The sequence below is a fragment of the Saccoglossus kowalevskii genome, chromosome 18 (genome assembly GCF_978046115.1).
Source record: "Saccoglossus kowalevskii chromosome 18, keSacKowa6.1, whole genome shotgun sequence".
Taxonomy (NCBI): domain Eukaryota; kingdom Metazoa; phylum Hemichordata; class Enteropneusta; family Harrimaniidae; genus Saccoglossus; species Saccoglossus kowalevskii.
This window is the reverse complement of record NC_140658.1, coordinates 28,938,182-28,959,947: the sequence shown is the minus strand read 5'-3', so window position 1 is coordinate 28,959,947 and position 21,766 is coordinate 28,938,182. Positions and strand designations below refer to the sequence as shown.

The following is a 21,766-nucleotide window of genomic DNA, read 5'->3' as shown; positions in this document are numbered from 1 at the left end:
ATTATAAAAATTCATTCACACATTATAACCCATATACACATAAAAACTCATTCACACATTATAACCCATATACACATAAAAACTCATTCACACATTATAACCCATATACACATAAAAACTCATTCACACATTATAACCCATATACACATTATAAAAAATCATTCACACATTATAACCCATATGTATATTATAAAAAATCATTCACACATTATAACCCATGCACATACACGAAATGACGACTCATATGCACATTATTACCACTCTATAAACACTGTGATCCACATTAAAACAATCCATAACTATTTACGACCCATATACATAATAAAACAACTCATCTGCCCATATACCCCCACATATATATACATCACGTTAACATTATAATGACCCAGATGCACAACAAAATTAACAACTACTAGTACATAATAAAAAGATAGTGTTCGCTTTCCACCGTCAATGTATTCATTTTAATACTGAGTATCGAAATTGTAGATATAATGATACAAATCATGTTTTATGTTTGTTTCAAATTGAAGTTGAAAGTATAAATTCATCTAATCCACCAGAGAAAAATCCGTTGATAAAAATTAATGTTCAGAAAGTCAATAGTGTATGTGTTGCTCCGAATAAAACGCAAAAAAATACTTTTTCATCCAAAACAATATATAATGCGTGCGGTATTAAGTAGGAAGAAAACGAGAGAAAAAAATACATTTCTTTTATAATGTCTGATTCTGTATTAAGATAACATACATAGAATGCCCTGATCACAATTACACTATTTCTAGTTGTTCCCTTTCCCTACCTTACATTACAAATAAAGTCCACAAATGTTGGTGAACAGTATCAAGAATATAATGTTAATTTTATCCATGCACAGCATACCTTTATGCTGGATAATGTAAAGTGACAAGTACCATCTTGATAATTGCTGTGTAAACATTATGCTTGAATGATTATCATGACTACAAAGGTCAACGACGATGATCAAATACATATGCTATCTATATTAATACTATATCCTGCCTTCTATCATAGTTACGCTATACCAACTAAAATGATACCAAAACAGGTACAGTACAGCGCAGTACAATGATGTTTGATTCACGAGTAAAATAAAACAAAGACTCTAACATCATTGAACATTTAATTTAGGAAAAACAAACCTGTCACATTGGTCCTCACTGCAAGAGGTTACGATCCCCTGTCTAATTCTAAGGCAAATTAAAACAAAAAAACCTGACATTTATTGAACATTTGACTTAGAAAAAACAACCCTTAGAACCCCGTCGGTACGCCAGTCATACTGGTGCTCACTGCAAAAGGTTACGACCCCTGTCCAATTCTAAGGCAAATTAAAACAAAAACTCTGACCTTTATTAAACATTTAACTTAGAAAAAATAACCCTTAGAACCCCGTCGGTACGCCAGTCATACTGGTGCTCACTGCAAAAGGTTACGATCCCCTGTCCATTTCTAAGGCAAATTAAAACAAAAAAACCGACATTTATTGAACATTTGACTTAGAAAAAACAACCTTTAGAACTAAATCGGCATGCCAGTTATACTAGTACTCACTGCAAGAGGTTACGACCCCTGTCTAATTCTAAGGCAAATTTAAACAAAAACAAATAACGTATGTGTAATTTCTTGGAATTGGATACTCTCACACTCACGAAATTTATGTGAAACGAACCACCAGGGAGAAACCATCAAACCAGATTGTAAAAGATCATTAGAAATACGAGAAATAAAACGACAAAAATAAAGCGCTAATTGCCGGACATTTAATAGTGGACAGTTTTCAGAATAAGCTAAATTTGTCCTAGCAAGAAAACCAGCAGTAGTGTTTCATGCACGACACTGTAAGTTTCCCTCACAGTAGTACAGTAGTCGAAAATTATAGTGTTTATTGAGTGTCCAGTCCCTCTTTTAATCGACGTATTTTATAGTGTCACATTTCTTATGACTAATGCCACTAGATTTAAACCCATGAAGCATATTTGGGATGTACTAAACCTTTCAACTCTGGCAATAAATCACAAATAGTTGGTCTGTTTTCTGCTGGCACAAATACCCGATTTAGTAGTGTTTTGACATTTTCGTTGGCTATAGACTGCGAGTTTGGAAATTTTCCCATTATAATTTTAAGCATTATCTCTGGCAGCCCGAGCCCTTCCCACACACGTTTCCTACTGTATACCTCATTAATAATGCAACCAAATCCGTAGACATCAACACATGGGCGCGATTTCAAACTACTACCTTCCAAGCGTTCTTTGGAACAAAATGCAATAGTTCCTTTCAATGAACTTCCTGTGACTGTGCTTTGCGTGTAAGAACTCGTCTTTTCTCTATGTTCTGATAAACCGAAGTCGCAGATGAATGTCTTATTAGTACCACATTCAACCTGTAGGTAAAAAATGAGATGTACGAGTAGCACCATTATAAGCCCATCATATTATTTCGTTCCATATATAACCATATTTCCAAAATCCTTTCCGCTTGAGCTGGCCAGGATATTGTACATGCCATTAAAAAGTAAACCTTATTGGCTGAACAAGAAATGTACAGTAGACTTTATGCATAGTGATATATGCCCTATATAATTACAGACAATGGTTCTGTCTTCTTCTATATCATTGAATTTAAGTTTATTATATTATAGTGGATAAATTAACATAATTAATGAGTCGTACATACCAACACATTGGCTGGTTTTAAGTCCATATGGACGATACCATTCCCGTGGAGGTATTGCAAACCGATTGCAATTTGATAGATGACGTAACCATTGGCAGAATATTTTAACTGTAATATACGAAATAATAAACAAGTGTTAATCTTGTTGCTTGCTGTATATTAGCGACCATTCGGATCACATTTTCACATCGAATGTTTATGACTAAAACAATACTTTAATATTACAACATTACCTGACTCTCTGTGGGCAAGAAGTGAAGTAATTCTTGCAAATCGTATCCGTTTACATACTGGTTTACAAGGTAGAATTTAACCTTCGTTAAAACAACACCAATAAGAGACTGTATATTTGGATGTCGAAGTTTTCTACAATTGGAAGTTTGGATAACATATTCAATAACTAACAGACTGTATGAGAAGCAACATTGATATATAAATAACAAAATATACATAATAATAATAATAATAATAATAATAATAATAATAATAATAATAATAATAATAATAATAATAATAATAATAATAATAATAAAGCAGTGACCTAGTCATTGCACATTAAATAGACAACGATGCTACTGAACAGCTACCATTTCAAATGAGCACAGAAGAAAATACAATCGAGGAAGCAACAGCATGACTATTTCCTGTACATGCAGATTTTAAGAATGCTTGACATGTACGTGAACGTCAAATAGCGTTGCATGTTTATTGTGTCTGTATCGACTGTAGTTGACGCTTTGCATATTAATTAGAAAAATTACAATGTTCTACTGCCAAAATGAGACACGGGTAAATAACATAACACAAAGGTTCAGTAATAATAACGTCACCTCACTTCGTAGATGCAATAAACACATTGAGAAGCTCATGGTATTTACCTGCATAAGTTAACTTCTTTTGGTACATCGGTTAATACTCCTGGCACGACTTTGATAGAAACTGGTAAGCACATCCATTTACCTTTCCAGACAGTACCAAACGTGCCAGCACCAATCTCCTCTTCAAAAGTGAGATCCTCTTTTTTCAACTTGATGTCAGCTGCAATATGATTATACCATACACTGTCAATGTATGGTGCTGGAATTCCAAATTAGGAATTAAGTACTGATATACGAAGGATATATACATGCACTCTGGGATAGGTAGCCATGATGGAAAGTCATGTGTTTCGAAAAGAATGAACACATATTGAAGTATTTCATATTAAAGTAGACAGAAATAACTGCACACTATCACACATTTGTTTGTACTTACAATCAATATATTTCCATTGTTTACTGGCAACACGTGACATACCTGGTGTATCCACTATACTGATGATACGAATTTTCGATGAGTCTTCCTGTTTCCCAAAATAACAAACCCTGCACCAGTATGTGCCTTCTTCTGGGACATGCACAACAGATAAGTTCTTGCCACTCTTCCATTTCTTGTCATTGTGGTACCAAGTATACTGCGTAATGTCTCCATGATGGTAGGCAATGCATCCAATGATGTACTCGGCTGATTCCTTTACTCTTCCATGTATTACATCAGGTCCATAGACTATCTCTTCTAAAATTTAAATGAGTAACATAAATATATTCATATTAACATTCACAGCCACAGTTTTATACATATTGTTTCAACATTAAAATGTAAGTGTTGGGATCACATAAGAGACATGCGAGCCAAGTTTAAAGGCAATGTCTATATTCCCACTGTAGTTATATTTTGAACATGCATACATACACATATAATGAGACTTTGACCTTTGATTTTAACATATAAATAAGTATTGGGATAATGTGCCTAGTTTAAACGCGAAATGTATAATGAATTTTCTTTTATTCATATGTGGTTATATGACTACATATGTATTATATACTGCCATCTTGACGCTTGATCTAAAAATGTTGCAGCATTTGTGCCAATTTTGCAGGTGCTTGCAATTTCCCACGCAAGTAATACAAATCGAATATGTATATTTCAGTCAATCCATTCACTGATACACCCGGTAATTTCTGTAAAATATATGTTGGTTTGCTTACCTCCCTGCAATATGTGTCTCTCCAGTGATGGGAATTTTGGTGAATTGTCTGACCATGTAACCATGACATCATCTACAACAAATGTCCATGATATTAAGATTTTGCGAAACAATGGTGTGTGTACAAAACCATGTTTAACCTTTTGGAATATTTTGTGTTTGTTGTTTCTTCCCGTGTCAAAATATGTCTCATATCACAATACCATTTGAATAGTATTCCCCTGTGCCGAATCGATCACAAAATAAATAAATAAATAAATAAATAAATAAATAAATAAATAAATAAATAAATAAATAAATAAATAAATAAATAAATAAATAAATAAATAAATAAATAAATGAATGAATGAATGAATGAATGAATTATAGCATACATCAAACATAATACATAGCATGGAACTATTACCTCCAACATTGACTTGGGTAGCTCGCCATCCAGACTCAATAGGTTCGTAGTTATCTCTCTCTATGTTCACATGTAGTTCACCTTCATCTATTTCAGCGCATGCAAACTTGTTGCAGACTGTTTTCTGTTCAATTCCAATACGCTTGCTATACCAAACACGAATATATTCTGCAATATAATATATTATTATACATCTGTTACCGTAACGCCATTAGTAAAAACGTGCCGCTAACGGGGTATTTTCGTCCTACCATATAAGAAAATGCGAATTCCAAATATGAAATGATAGTACGCGCGTGAGCGTCCTCTAATAATAAAAACAAACATGGTTGCTACCAGGGTTTAACCGACCTCCAACCAAAGAAGTTGGATTCTGTTCTAAACTTTTTAGATTTTGGCATTTCTACGATGTATCCTTGGAAGGAAAAGATGTATGATAATAAGGTTATTACGAAGATACCTCAAAGTATGCACTCAGACAGTACGCCGTCGCATCGACCTTCGCTGTACTGTCTTCTTGCATACTTTGAGGTATAGTCGTAATAACCTCATAATATATCACAGCATTGTCAATACTAGTGAATGATGTCATTGCTGTATTATTTGCAATAACGTATCCCATTATTTAGCCCGGCCCCGTAGCAAAGCAAATAAAGGAGAGGGTATTTAATGAGAAGACAAACTATGAGGTAACAATCAAATACTAAAATCAGCATGATATAAAATGGCTATTGCTAATAACAACAGATTTTTATTGCGGTGAACGTCGTGTGGTTGGTTAGCCGAAGCGCGTTCGTTCGCGGCGTTCCTTCTATCCTGCGCGCTTCTAGATTTAGCAACGGATGATGCTGCCATGGTTTCAATATGAATATGCATTGCCATAATTAATTTGGAATACAAACAAGTTTTGGTGTTGAAACAACAGCGGGGAATCAGTCTACCGAATGTCCTTGATAGATGTAAATATCTTACAAAAACATTGGTGCCTAATTTGTTTAATTATTTTAAGGGATATAATTTCCAGCTTTATTCAAAGTAATTCAGATATTTTAGTATAAAAACAAATGCCTCATCTCAGAATAAAGTGCTGCATTTAGACGTGAATAGATTCATAAAACATACAAGATAAAAGAAAATCTTAGCTGGGTTTTGTTCAAGTATTTTGTACAGGTGTCTATCAAAAATGAATGGTTCACTGAGACAAATATGAACTGCCTTATTATATTCATTGTGTGGGTACTGTATTATATGAAAAGTAAAAAACGCCCTCTATGAAGAGCTATCATGTTGCAAGCTCTGCATTGTAGGAAAATCAACTTAAATAGTTAGTTGGTGTGCAGTGGAGAGAGAAGTCAACAGTACTGTTGCCTCCCGAAAAACTGCAATCTTTGTTTTTGAAGTGCGTTTTTAAATTAGTATAAAAGCTCTATCATTATGTTCTAACAGCTGAAACAAATTCCTGTGAATTTTCATTTGTCGAATGAACTGTTTGTCAAATACAGAATACATATTTTTTAGTACTATTTTCTTTTCAAAATGTGGATGCAACGTTTTGCTTTTTATGTATTGTTTTTGATTTGATAACTTTGAACTAAACAGATTTTCTATTAGCTTCAGATCATGATCAAAGTTGACAGTTGCCAATAACATCTACCCTGATACTTTGAAAATACTCGTGAAATTAGGTAATGACACGACTATGTACAGTCCATCCGCAGCAGCAATCAGGCAGAAACGTACACACTAGTGTTACAGTAGCATAGTGCGAGCCTGGGCACCGCAAAGACGTATCCATGTCTTATTAATTCCAATGCTAGGCCACAATTATACTAGATTAAATCTTTTTTTCCCATTTTATTTTGCAATATGAAATTGTGCAAACGAATTTCAAGAATGACAATTTAAATTATTCAGACTCAGTGGCCAGCGAGACACTGTAGCTGCAGGTCTATAGCTCTTCGTGTGTCGGTCTCTAGTCTTTGTCATGGTATTTTAGTCATTTCTGTATATTTTGTGTCATTAAATTTGTTATTTTCAGATGCTTTATCGAATGTTACGATATGGGAGGAACCACAGCTAATCTGAAAATAGCAAATGTAATGACCCCCAAATGTATCACAAATGACTAAAATACCATCACAAAGAATACAGACTGAGACTAGAAGAGATATGGAGCCACAGCTAGTAACACTGGAACTGTTTCGTGTTCTGCTTTATAGTGGAAGCAAATTACTGGCTACAAAATAATAACAATAATTTACTTCCCACCATACCATAATGAACTGAAACACACTTTGTCATTATGGGTTACGGGTCACTATTCTAAGTACAAAATGTATATAACATCATTTAAATTAACAGCTGGCAATCATATCACATACCATTTACCACATGTCAATTAATAACATATGAATGGTCAAGTAAGTGAAAACAGATATATGACTTTCTAAGCATCAAAAAACAATACCAGGTGTTCCAAGGCATATTTCAGATACATGTACCTGGTCTTGTGATTTAGAAATGTTGTTTATTCACATTTGATTTCCTACATACACTTTATAGTACTTGCTTTGCTTAGTGTTGCAATAAATCATTTTTTGAACATTCAACTTACCAGAGTTTCCATCTTCATTGATGAATTCTGTTTTAGTCTGTAGTTTACGCTAAAGGCAAAGTTGAACAAATGTAAACAAAATGAACCTCAACAAAAATCTTCTATCACATTGACATTGTTACTGTTAAATTAATAATCAATAGGTGAAGTTGTGTACATTTTCATAAATATATTTAAATTGTTATCACTTGACTTACCTTAGCAGGGATATTTTCTTCACTTGTGTCTGATGAAGCCAAGTCATCATCATCATCATTATCATGATCATCATGAGCATCATAGTACTCATCTGAATCATAGTCATCTTCATATTCATCTTGATAGTCTTCTCTTAGTGGTATTCTCATAACAGGGATAGCGTCTTCTTTGGCTCTTTCATAGAAGTCTGTTGAAGATGTAATAAAAATTTGTCATTTGAAATCATTCCCAATCACTTTAATTTGCGAAGGTCTCTCAAAAATTTAGATTAACTTAGAAATACTCACCATCTTCTATATCTAGCTTTGGATATAATGCCTGCTGGGCTTTAATTTCTTTTGGCCTCACTGCTGAATCTGGTGTTGGCTTTGATGGGGTAACAATATTCTGATAGGGTGGCTCTTTGGTTAATGGATGTGAAGGCAATTGCGCTCGGTTTTCATGGTACCTAATATTGGGTTGTCCTTTTTTGCTGGTTGGCCCTGTTGGCGTCACTTGTTCAGCTTGGGGAGGTAGTATAACTTTGGCATCTACAGCTTTCTTATTCACCGTGCATCTCATATCAAGTGTTCCATCAACGTTAGTTGGCCCTTTGGTTAAGGGATCGGAAGGCAAATGTGCTCGGTTTTCGCTGTATCCCACCAGTCATTTGATGTGGTTCATTAAAGAGTTTCCGGTTGACTGAAGATCTCATGTCAAACCCACCACCGACATTGCGTCCAGGTGGCAGATATGCACTTCTGTTACATGAGAACCTCATATCTGGAGTACCATCCTTCTTCAATCGAGGCATTTTCTTGATTTCCACTAAAACATAACACATTGAAAAGTTATGATGACATACTAAATAAAATAACTCAACCTTTGTCACTTTTCACAAATACTTGTTTCTATACATACAGCCTGACTATTGATGTATTTAAGTTTTTAGTTAAGACCTCATATTTGTCATCGTAATAAACTGAATAGCTCATGTTAACCGTCTCTCGTACATATCTCTGTTTCTATCTCTCGATTTCACATATTTGTTTAAATAGAATTGCAATGTTCATACATAGATGTTGTATCCAGTGTCTATTTGCATGTAAATATGGAAGGGAAAACAATATAATCCAAATAATATCCATTGCAATGTTCATACATAGATGTTGTATCCAGTGTCTATTTGCATGTAAATATGGAAGGGAAAACAATATAATCCAAATAATATCCATTACGTGGCACAATTGTGTTTTGTAATGTTGCTTTGAAATATAGATGTAATATACTTATTATTTGGATAGTGTGAAGACACAAGTATAATACCATTTCAATCAACAATCAACCAATGATCATACATATAGTTCACGATATAATAACTATTTATTAATACTGTTAATGAAAGCATCGTCTCACAAGACAATCACAGAATTAGACAACCGAAGTACAAAATTACTAGCCCTCAAATAGGCCATGGCTCGTAAATAATGAGGAGGTTGGCTTTCATTTGGGCGAGCCAATAAAATATTTCTCAATGGTATATTCTAACTGCCCATTGCCATACATGGCTATGTAAACCAAGTAAACCCTGGATGGACTTTCCACCAGAACCTTTGGATTGAATACTGAATACTGAGAAGAAGGCAACTAATAACTTTGAGAAGGATCTGTGTTACTGGAAACTCAGTTTTTGGGAAGACCGTAGAAAATCTTCACATGTGAGGCCAATATCTTTGACGACGAACTTGAGGTGATCCAGCTTATCCAGTGGTATTTTAGTGAAAGTTTGTTATTTTTCCCCTTATTTGTTGGAAACTGGAATAGGTGTTTCTCAACTTCTCTTTAATTAGTTTCATGCCGTATTCAATATGGCGTCTTGCTCGATTTTGGTAAAAAACCCTTGATTGATCGCAGTAGGCCATACACGTATTGTGACTAATGTGCCCGTACGGAGGTGTAGCAGTACTGTGGAGGAAAACACTTAGATCCACGAAAATTAAACGTTACAATGGTTCTCGGTCATTAGGATTAGAAATAGGGAATGTGGATAGTATGTGTATCTGTATGCATACTGACAGTGGGTACAATTACCATGAATACATTGAATATCTAACAAAGTAGGTGGTTTTATTGATGACACAGTTTCTAATTGTGTTCTCGTCATTGGGGATTGGAATGCTAAAATTAATTCTAAGTTCGGTAAAGAACTTGATTCCTTCTGCACTTAAAATAGCCTCACGTGTTCTGATGTTGTCTTTTTGGGCACTGAAAATAACTTCCCGTATAACAGTGAGGCTCACCATACCACGTTGTGGTTGGATCAATGTGTATCTACGTCTTCTGCTCATATATCTCTTAGTAACGTAAAAATACTGCACGAATATATTGAATTGGATCATTTCCCACTGAGTTTTAGATGCAACTGTGTTTGTCTACCAAAATATGACTATTTAAGGCCTAGTCTAGTGCAAATAACTATTCACAAATATGTACACCAGACGGAGGCTATGCTGTCCTGCATTTCGTTCCCTCATGATGTGTTATCCTGTCGAGATTCTGCTTAATACCTGAATGCAAGACATCGATTGGCGATTGATACACTCTATTATGAAATTTTTAATGCTTTGAAACAGGCGGCATACAACAAATAATTGTATTAAAGATCATCACACGATTGTACGAAATATGAGGACGTAGGTAAGGTCCATTGTCCGATTTAATGCGTTAAACTGGAGCTAAATTTAAATATGTTCTGAGACTCTGTGAAAATAACAAAAGTAATATAATGGCTGATGCTCTTGCAAGTAGTCACCTTGATGAAAAAAAACGTAGGTAAGCCCAAGAAGTCTTAACAACATTCACCATCGATTGACGGATGTAATGGTTACAAGAATATTGCTAATATGTGAGGATATCATTACGCAAATATACTATCCTGTATATCAGACAACAAGGACGAACAATATATATGTAAGAAGCAAACTTCTAAATGTCAACTCATCACAAGACATGATTGTACATTCTTATTCACCACAGCGCATTTTCACGGTATTTACCGCCATATGAACTCAGCAACGAATTCAGTGACATGGGTATTGGTTGCCATTTACTAGTAGCTGGAAATGCAGACGACATAGTTTTAATATGTCCGTCTGTGAAGTGCTTGAATCGTTTGTTGACTACATGTAGTTATTTTGCCAACACTCATAATATCAAATTCAATAACGATAAAACGAAGTGTATGTATATACTGCCTCCTCGAAGTTGTACTACACGTATTTCCCACGTGCATCTCAATGGTTCTAAGCTGGATTTCGTTATACCTAACACATTAACCATTGATAGTTGTGACATAAAGCGACAAATGTAGTTTTTTATGCAAGAGCCAACTATTTGGTACGTAATTTTAATAAGTGGTCTGTAACGGTTAAATTGACTCTATTTAAAACATTTTGTAAAATGATGTATTGTTCGCATTTATATGGGCTGTATTTTTCAAATCTGAATGCTGTGCAGGTTACCTACAACAACGCTTTTCGCGTAATATTTTATGTCAGTCGCAATTTAAGAACTCAGATATATTGTATATGGTGTTTCTACATGTTTAAGTATTCTGCGCAAGTCTAGAGCTGGCTTTTACACAAGATTGACTGCTAGAGTCTTTTCTGATATTTCTAATGCACCCTGTTTCAAATTTCTGTTTTGCTGTTGTTCTTTTTAGTAACCTTCATTTTTTTATAAGCTGGTTCTTAGACGCAACAACAACCAAGTACCAGCGTGTCAACCCGCTTCCTTAACTTAGGTAGTCAGTAGATTTCAGTGTTATATTAGTATTTTAGTTGCAATAGACCGAGTGCGAAACCAACAACAACGTGTCTCGTATCAAAGCCTTGTGTGAATGTATATACACGCGTACTGACCTTACGACACATGCGCCGTGACCCCGGTACTCAAGCAGCCAAGTCGAGTGAGTGATTCCCCTTCATCCTCAACCCCGGTGACCTCTGATCCCCTGGCCGCAGATCAAGCATTTCCACCCTTCCCCGACTGAACCCCTCGAAAAGAGCATTACAATACTCTGAAAGTAAATTTCCCGGTATTTTAACTCGTTTAATAATTCAATGCTACACAAAGAATATAGTTCCAATGAATGACAACGAAAAGCTATCAAATCTAGATTATTAAAAACTAAATTAATAAGCCCAAAAAACGAATATATGTTCGTGGCAGCAATCTAAGATCTGCGAACCATTCAACATACTATATGTACACACTATGTGACACCTCCGCAAAAGAGCTTAATATTTTTGGTAGCGTCTATTTGTTTGTCTGTTGGCAGTTATTGATGGATCCTTGTATTTTTTTGGAAAGGGGTTGTTGCCCTTGACAACAGAACAAACCCATTAAAGTTTAGAAGTGATGTTTCATCTATAAAATTACGGGCAGGCTTTTCATGCAACGACCATAATATTAATGTTAATAGAGATTTGGATCTGGTTACTATGGAAACTGAAATTTGTTGAAAAAGCCACCCAATTTCGGTAGAAATAGTGATGCAACTGCGATCCCACCAAAGTAAAAGAAAGTTCGACCCGCTAGCACATATCCCTGCTGAGGAGCAGGAACCGATTTCATGCTTACCCATCTCCGCATTACACCACTTCACCCGCAAAAAATGCTCCCAGGAGATTCCAACTATCCAATCAAATGAGGCTGAGGCCATTTTCACCCCTAAAATACATCCCTACAATAACGTGGTTCAGTTCTCTCTATATATATCATTCTAGTTTTACTTAAGTTTAAACGATTTTTCGATTACCAGAACAACCCCCCCCCCCAAAAAATGCCACCAAAGAAATAATAAATTGCAATAAAATGAAATATAAGAACAACACGGAAAACAAATGTATATTTAAATATTTCTGTCTGGTCGTCAACATTACCGGACAGCGTGGTTGGCAAATCCAAGATTGTGGATTGTCCGACTAAGATTATATATAACCCCAAATTAGGGTCAGTTTAGAGATGAAACTCCAAATACATGGATCTCAGTACTTTCTAATTAATATGTGTCCATGATTTATAGTGACATGTAAAAATAAAAAAATCAGGAACATTACATAATAAATAGTACTAATATAATTATTTAGAATATAAGCCGTCTAGTTGCAGTTGATTGCTTAGATGCACTCAAAACACCGATTAGCTCTAGACGCTACTTAGAAATGATAGATCACGTGGGTCCATTACTTGGAAATTGTGATACTAGTCGAAAATTAAAAAAATGTTCTACTGGTGGGTCACCATTTATTAAGAGTTCTACTGTTATATTCAAACTAAATTACATCATAGACCCTCTAACAAGGCACACGTGATGGATCTAGTACTCTGATTGGTCCATCACGTTCTCTTACTTTGCTATATTTCCCTTAGTTACCTGACGTCAGCACATAGACTCGAGGTCGTTTTATATATGGAGTAGGGTTCTTCTTTTACTTTCAAAAGTTGGGCGAACATAAAACTGCGGGGAGTCGTCACCTGCGCATGCGTCAGATGGTCAGATAGCGTGTCATTGTTTACAAACAAACGTCTACCCATGAGCCTTTGCGTTGTTGGCGTGCGTTGTTATCGTCGCTTGGGACTCAATTCCCGTGCGAGCGCAGGTGACGACCCTCCCACTTTAACAAAAATATAACAAATGTTAACAGTGTACCTCGATAGGCGTCAACATGTTTCGATCTTTAGTCTGAAAAGTGAGTAAAACATTCAGTCATGCAGCTTAAATTAAATTTCGAAAATGAACAAAAAGTATGATACATTCCAAGCTAACAAAAAATAGGGACCGTAGTCTGTCAACATTATCGCATTTTGGGGTAGGGGTCTTAATGTACTGACGTCACATCACTGATATTTTGTAAATCCCCCTCCCCGGGGATTGATTTCGACGTAGGTCCACGTAACGGCTCTAATTTATTTACAGATATTATAAAACTGTTACTTGCTCACAACGTGGCACTCGGCGATGCACTGCTTCGTGCTGTTGATATGCAGATTAAACAAATCGTTGATTTGATTTGCGAATATATCAAAAAAAGAAAGAAGAAGGTAAGAGCTTTCAGAGTTACCTATAATGCATATAATTGTTATTTTTAAATCTAGATATGATTTATCGTAAACATATAAACGTTGTTATGGAAGTACAAAGCATGATTCGTTCTGTTAAATACCGCAAATGCGCATGCGCCCGAATTTTTCTGTATATACGGGTAATTCAAAGCGTGCAGGAGAGTTTTCATTGAACGAATAACTGATACATTTCAGCTAACATAACATTTTTTTGTTACAATAAATAATACCCTTTTCTAAAATACAATATTATACACAATTATTTGAACTTACTCAAAACATTATCCACGTTCTTTTCGACAATTTGAACAAAATTAAATTCATATAATTTATTTTCTTCTAAAATGTTGATACATACGCATAGGCAACCTTAAATCATATATATTTCGATGTTCCAAATAGTGCACGCCCATTACGGTTAGCAAAAATATATTGCTTGTTTTGACTACGGAACTAACAATTATTTTACGCAGAATTCGAACTAGCGCTGTGCCCTCTACGGCGACTGTGGCGCGTTGCGATTTTCTTGTCCTTTATTGGTCCCTCCGCTTGAATCAGACAGCGTTAAAAATTTGTGGTTTAATCTAAAAATCAAATGTTAGCTCTATTAGTCACAAACATTTATATACCTGAACGAAGTTTGTAAAAGAATTAGTCTTTTAGAATCGAAACTAAGTACCGCAGTATTTACTAGGCATTTTGCAAGCAATACGAATTCTTTATTTTAATCCACAATATACGCGTTATTTCTGAATTGCCCAAAACGCTTATAGACAACGATATATAGAAAACATCCAGTTTGTGTGTATCCCATGAAGAGATTAAACTCGTTCTTTTACTCAGATGTTGACATGGTAACATGCAGTGATTTTGAATGAACAAAACGCCAAATAACTCATTGTATGTTGTGTATTATTCATATTGTTTCTACAGGACGCCTTATATTGTCGTTCCCTGAACGAGGATTTCCATCCTGACGTCACACCAATCATACTAGCAGCCCATCACAATAACTACGATATCATTAAACTTTTGTTGGACTGTGGCGCTGAAATTCAGGACTCCGAGACCTACGAATTCCAGTCGGAAGCATACACCCTGGAACACTCTCTAGGAACTGTGAACGTCTATAGAGCTTTAGCCAGCGAGGCATACATCTCCTTGACGTGCAGCGATCCAATAAGCTCGGCATTCGAGCTAAGCTTCAAACTGAGAGAGTTGAGCGAACGAGATTATGAGTTCCGTTTTCAGTACTCTGATTTGGCTCACCAATGCGAGCAGTTTGGTGCCGGTTTGATCGGTCAGATTCGAGATTCGCAAGAACAGAATACGTTGTTATGCACGGACCCCGGTGAGATATTGGCCAATAATGCTATTGACGTACACATGCCGTATAAGGTGAAGAAAGCCATTCGATATGGTCAGAAATTGGTGAGACTGAATGTTATTACAATTCAACAATATGCCTTCGACGCAAATATAGCCGCGAAAATATCACTGAGAGCCCGAAAGTCACGGTGACGATACTTGCTTTGTACCCCTCAACCATTATCTGCATTATCTTATGTGTTTTGTTATAATATTTGGCACATATGTTCTCAAATATTATGAGGAGGCACAATTGTGGAAAAAATCATTGTATTGTAGGTGTTATTGTAAAAATCCGACCACAGTTGCAAAGTTGTCACTACGCTACTGTAATGATATAACTTTTTATCATAATACAACTTTATCATTTGTATGTCAGCTCACAGGGAGCCCAGGAACTATAATCAACTGTAATACGCAGTCTCTATGAGCGGGGGGGGGGGGGGTATCGGCTGGTATCTAGTGTAAGAAATAGACAAGGGATGAAGGCTCCAGCCAGCTCACATTTTTTAAACTCGAAAAAACAGACGAAAAGAATGAAAAATAAAATATAAAAAAAAATACCAGGTTGAAGAATATTAGTTGCTTCTTCAAATTTCGCCAAAGCCCTACCTACATTTTACCGATATCTGCAGAATAAATCAAGAAAACTACACAAATTTACTCCATTTAGGAATTCCTAACGGTTTGCCCGAACGCACGGCACAGTTGGAGGCGTGGCCTGTTCAGCATTTGTCAACAACCAATCACAAGACTGGTTACGAACCACATCGAGGTCACGACTCGGTTAGCCTTGCTCAACTGGTTCGTAACCAGTCTTGTGATTGGTTGTTGACAAATGCTGAACAGGCCACGCCTCCAACGGTGTCGTGCGTACGGACTTACCGTTAGGAATTCCTAAATGGAGTCAATTTGTGTAGTTTTCTTGATTTATTCTGCAGATATCGGTAAAATGTAGATAAGGCTTTGGCGAAATTCGAAGGAGCAACTAATATTCTTCAACCTGGTATTTTTTTTAGATTTTATTTTTTATTCTTTTCGTCTGTTTTTTCGAGTTTAAAAAATGTGAGCTGGCTGGAGCCTTCATCCCTTGTCTATTTCTTACACTAGATACCAGCCGATACCCCCCCCCCCCGCGCTCATAGAGACTGCGTATTACAGTTGATTATAGTTCCTGGGCTCCCTGTGGTCAGCTTTCGCTTTCTTTGTGAAAAGGAAGACCAAATTGAGACCATAGACCCTCTAACAGAGACCAGACCCTCTAACAGAGGGACCCTCTGTTAGAGGGTCTATCTGTTAGAGGGTCTATGATTACATTCATATTTTAAAATGAAAGAATATCTATGTTGATTGATAAATCATTCGTGGATTGTTCAGGTGCGTCTGTCTACCAGAGTTTAAGACACACCCACTAAACGCCGCTGTAATAGCTATGGGGTTTACGACTAACGTGCGTGGTGACTACCGCTCTTCAACGTGACTGCCGTTCCTTGCGTGCCGTCATGGTATTTCATCGTAAATTTCTCGCGTAGAAGGTGGTTAATCCTATTTGTAGTAAACAAAGTTAGTGCGGTGAATGCTTTAAAACCCACTCTAGTAGTATCACCAACACCGCTGTACACAGACACACCCACTAAACGCCGCTGTAATAGCGATGTCGCTAACTATGGGGTTTACGACTAACGTGCGTGGTGACTACCGCTCTTCAACGTGACTGCCGTTCCTTGCGTGCCGTCATGGTATTTCATCGTAAATTTCTCGCGTAGAAGGTGGTTAATCCTATGTTGTAGTAAATAAAGTTTGTGCGGTAAATGTATTAAAACCCACACTAGTACACCGTATCACCATGGAACTATAAACCCCCAACACCGCTGTACACAGAGTATACCCAGAGCATATATACCCATTAAAACGCACGTCGTCGTATAACATCTCGACATTAACTGTGCTTCGACTTTCACTGAGTGTGTCTACATACCCCGTACCGTACAGATTCATGAAATACACATCAACTTACCCTTATACTGCCTACTGCATGGTATAGTGGTATGGTGTGAATGCAACTGTTGTAGACGATCTAAAAATAGATAACCGCAGAGGGTGCTGGGAATTCGGAAAATGTCTGACTCGTACTATTTGCGTTTTTCCCCGAACGATAGAAAGTACTCTATTTCCTTGTATTTTAACTCCAATGGACGCGGACTATATCAATATTTCCTGGGCGGTATGGGCTATGAAAGTATATAAATTTTGACTGGGCCCTCGTTTGAGGCCGGAGGGTTGGCTTCCAGGACACAAAAAAAATTATCTCAGACTGAGGAATAATTCAATGCTGACGCGGCAAAAAAATTATTTTTAATGACAGACAAGTAATGACCTATAGAATTTAGAGTAGACTTGCACACAGTCTCTTGTTTATTTAATTATTTTTTTCAATAAAATAAAATATGGGAGGGAATAAATGGCGAAAGCTGAGTTACCGTTGCACTGCTTCGACTTCACGACACTCGGCAAGGCTATTTTGAAATGTGATCATGTGACTCCGGTGAAGAAAATAGATCACGTGGTACAATGGCTCCCCAACGTTCCCACTTCAATAATTTCTACTAATTCTCATTATCACTCTAATTATATTATATCATTGTCTTATCACTTGTATCAATGTGAGGTATTATTAGTGTATATTAATCTGATTAAAATCCGACGTAGGTGTACGTATTTTGTTTATTTATTAAGTTTTTATATATTGGATGCAACCACAACACAAATAAATAAATAAATATTTTTTTTGAATGAATAAATAAATAAATTAATTAATTAATAAATAAATAAGAAGGTATGTACAATCAAATCAAATTAAAGTGGGGTACACCTTTCCTGGTTTGATGAATCAATTGTGTGACGTAAAGGGATGAAAAGAATGTTGTTGTTTTGAAAGAAATCAGCTTATATTTGTAATGAAAAATGTAATCTAATAAACAGACAAACAAAAATGGCGTCAGTTGTAATTCTGGATATTTTATTATTATAAAAAAACAATAATATTTGTTTAATAATAATCTTATTAATATTAATAATTTGTATTGTATAATCGTATCATTATTTGGATATTGACTCGGAAATTGGAAAATTACAATGAAGAAGTAAAGATGAAGAACTGAGAAAGTAGCCAAACTGGAAGTGCTAAAATAGAAAATAAAAAAAAAAACATAATTTAGGGGCAGCTGGTTGTTTTTGAAATAGAACAAGAAATAGATGTAGCTTGCTAGTTTTATTATTTTTTGGCTGCTATTGCTTGTTAGAAAATTATTAGCATTTGTGCTGTTACAATGTATTAAATTTATTTCCTTCAATTTTTCAGTCCCCTCATTTACATACAACATGCATTCAAGAAAGAAATTCATTTTGTCTTCAATCTCATTTTGGTCGCAAGCAGTGCACTTTCTACCACTGCAAGGAATTTTTTGTATCGTCCTTTCTCTATTTCTATCGTGGATGCTTATCCACGTGTGTGTTTCTCGATTCAATTATATTTGTTGTTGTTTAATTATAGTTATTATTTGTCATTCGTATTTACTTTGTATCGATAGACAACCATTTTCTGTATTTGTTCGTTTTCGTTTCATTCGATTCCAAGCATTATTCTCTGAGTTATGTCTGTTAGAAGCCGTTTCATGCTTCATTTCACCTCACAATACATGTATTCCTATGACAAAGAAGCACAAATCAATTTATTGTAAGCCATTTACGTAATGTTCACAAACATGCCTTTATCACAGCGAACGCAAGAGAAGTCGCAACTTTGTAGCGGATTAAGCCGAAATGTTTATTCTATAGTGACCTTCTCACATGGCACACCAATCATAGCGTTTTTCCTCCCATTTTAAAATCCGCGGTGTAATCCTATTAACCCTGTATAAAGGGTGTTTTAGTGCATGTTTAGTGTGGATTGTTCTAATTGTACTTTGATGCTAGACTTGTCTTTCGAAATAAACGACGTATTACAGTCTACCATAGTCTTTTGTGTTACCATTACACAATCACAGTGCTCACAGTTTTTTTGGACCTGATCGAATGTGTGCGATAGACAGCCACAATTTCTAAATTATGGGCGCTAATTCTCAATTTTGTTAATGCTGCTTTTGCATTTCATAATTTTTATACTGGAAAATCTTCTTGGCATCACATGTAATAAGTTATACATTTTCCCTAGTAAACGGGAAACAACTTTATTCGATTCAACTTAATATTACAAACAGACGAACAAACAAACAATTCCTACTGCTGGCGAGTACAGACGCCCGGGTACAGGCAACAACTTTAAACTTCCGTAAATAAGTGGCGTCACCGGTGAAATGTTTCATTGTTTGTTTAGGAAGGGATTATTGTTATTGTAACTGTTGTTATTTATATTGCACCAAGTAGTTATTAAATCTCTGCTTTCCGAACGCGTACGAAGATCTACGAAGACTGCCGAACTTGTTAGATCATGATATAGTTAAAGTCTAAGACAAGATGGCAGCCCCCAGGATCACAATTAGACTGTTGTGTTTTTATACGAGTTTAATTGTTTTGGGCACAACTGGGATAGCCATTGCGCCAGGTATACCACCGATTGATGGAAACAATGCTCACATTGCAGTATCGAGCAGTGTTAATTCCAAGAAGCATAGCAATCAATCGTGGAAGCAAAGATCGTTCGTCGCCAGCGATTTTATAGACTTCTACACATGCCATAACTATCCGGCTCCTGCAGCATCTGTTGACGTCCGACGAGGATTTCTTGCGGACAAAAACGCACTTACCCAAGTAATTCGTTAAATATACGTATATTATGCATAAACTCCGTTAATTTTGAGGGTCAAGGATTTCCATATAAAATTGCTTTGGCACCGTATACTAGTAGGCTCTCTTGTAGCCCTGCGTACAGTGCTGTGTGTACGGGAACGCGTTCGGTTGATAGATGTCCCCATCCCCGTACACACAGCACTGTACGCAGGGCTAGCTCTCTTGTAGTCTTAGCCACAGTGAACTAACTACTAGTTTTTCACAGTCGGAGTTACGTCACAATCTCCCAAACGTTGCCAGAACCAATCACAAACAGGAATGGACAATGAATTTTCGGATTAACACCTCTGTTTTCCCCCAAGCTAATCAAATTCCCCCAAAGCTAATGAACAAATTATTTGTCTTCTACTGACTTCCTGTTCCGGTCTGTCTGCTTTTCACAACCCCAACTCCTCACACACCAAGAGCATCACACCGGTCTGTAAAGAACCACTAGTCAGTCAATGAATTGGTCTTAAAAAAGTCCTGATAAAATTATTTCAAAATAATAATTATCTTTATTGCGTTTGTATCCCTATTAGGATTTTGACTAAAATGCAATACAGATGTGAATAAAGACAAACAAACTATTAAAGTGAGAATAAAAATACATACAGGAAAATAAAAAAAATAATAAAAAAACAACTAGCAAATAAAAGTAGGAAAAAAGATAATGGTAAAGTAAATTGGATTGTTTCCACATTTGTGTTGGTGAATGTTTAGATTACTATTGCATGTACATGACCTTATCTTGAGATAGCTGACCGTTCTCTATGTATTTTGCTATTTGTATTATTGTTTTCTTTTTATATTTCAGGATCAAAGTTCAATCCCTGACAATGAAGATATTCAATTGATGAATAGATTGTGGTCTGCACTAACACAGGGAAACCTACCCAAAGAAGGTACGACTTAAATATGCTAACACCAGTCTGGAAAACAAATTATCTTCACCAATACTAGCAGAGTTCCAGTTTGTATGAAGGCAATAGACACTTAGCATGTGATGTCCTGAGTGTTGCACCTAAAGTTGTTCCATTTGTATTTGAATAGGAAACTTTTGACAAGAGTGCCAATATAGCCTCCAGTATAAATAAATTTTGAAATATGAAACGTAAACCTCTTGTACAATTTTTCACACATTTCAAAAAATCATGACAGATATAAAATAATATCTAGGAATATGTATAAATTGCAAATTATCAAAAAATGGACAAATTACTAAAAGGAAATAGAACTCATTTTAGATTTTTGAATATTCAAAGCGCTGAGAAATAAGGCTCTATACAGACAGACAGACTTATCCAAAATTAGACTAATAATTTAGGATAACACTTTTGAAATTTAACAAATTCATCCAATAATGAATACTATAAACTGATCTAAATATGGGAGTGGTGAATTTTCACACATTCGACAAGTCTGTGAAAATCGCAAAATTTTGTAGCAGTGAATTTGAAAAGTTCTCTAGAATCCAAAGACATTGTTTCCTAATCCAAATATTGGACATGCCTAAACC

General features: G+C 35.8%; 2 protein-coding genes and 1 long non-coding RNA gene across 3 annotated transcripts in view; 2 read left to right on the top strand and 1 right to left on the bottom strand.

Annotated features, from left to right (window-relative positions):
• Window positions 1-436: 436 nt before the first annotated feature.
• On the bottom strand, window positions 437-17,499 carry LOC144353445 (uncharacterized). The gene is made up of 12 exons (XM_085493057.1): window positions 17,438-17,499; window positions 8,563-8,754; window positions 8,235-8,537; window positions 7,947-8,134; window positions 7,750-7,798; window positions 5,136-5,303; window positions 4,731-4,802; window positions 3,997-4,254; window positions 3,579-3,738; window positions 2,934-3,066; window positions 2,701-2,808; window positions 437-2,407 (listed from the first exon to the last, which is right to left on the bottom strand). The coding sequence occupies exons 2-12, from the start codon at window positions 8,738-8,740 to the stop codon at window positions 1,982-1,984; spliced, it is 2,043 nt and encodes a 680-aa protein (XP_085349183.1). The 5' UTR covers window positions 8,741-8,754; window positions 17,438-17,499; the 3' UTR covers window positions 437-1,981.
• On the top strand, window positions 13,526-14,009 carry LOC144353444 (uncharacterized). The gene is made up of 2 exons (XR_013420828.1): window positions 13,526-13,679; window positions 13,907-14,009. It is a non-coding gene; the product is annotated as an uncharacterized LOC144353444 (long non-coding RNA).
• LOC144360399 (uncharacterized) overlaps window positions 15,376-21,766 on the top strand; it is a 61,174-nt gene continuing 54,783 nt past the window's right edge. The window contains exons 1-2 of the mRNA XM_085493373.1: window positions 15,376-15,483; window positions 21,065-21,152. Of these exons, the coding sequence (XP_085349499.1) occupies window positions 15,439-15,483; window positions 21,065-21,152 (133 nt within the window). The 5' untranslated portion in view covers window positions 15,376-15,438. The remainder of the gene's footprint in view (window positions 15,484-21,064; window positions 21,153-21,766) is intronic.

Coding starts and splice junctions, on each gene's coding strand:
- LOC144353445 (XM_085493057.1), bottom strand. CDS start 8,740: ATGCCTCGATTGAAGAAGGATGGTACTCCAGATATGAGGTTCTCATGT. Junction 4,803..5,135: donor TACCCAAGTCAATGTTGGAG/GTAATAGTTCCA, acceptor CATTTGTTGTAG/ATGATGTCATGGTTACATGG. Junction 2,408..2,700: donor TAAAACCAGCCAATGTGTTG/GTATGTACGACT, acceptor TTTTACCTACAG/GTTGAATGTGGTACTAATAA.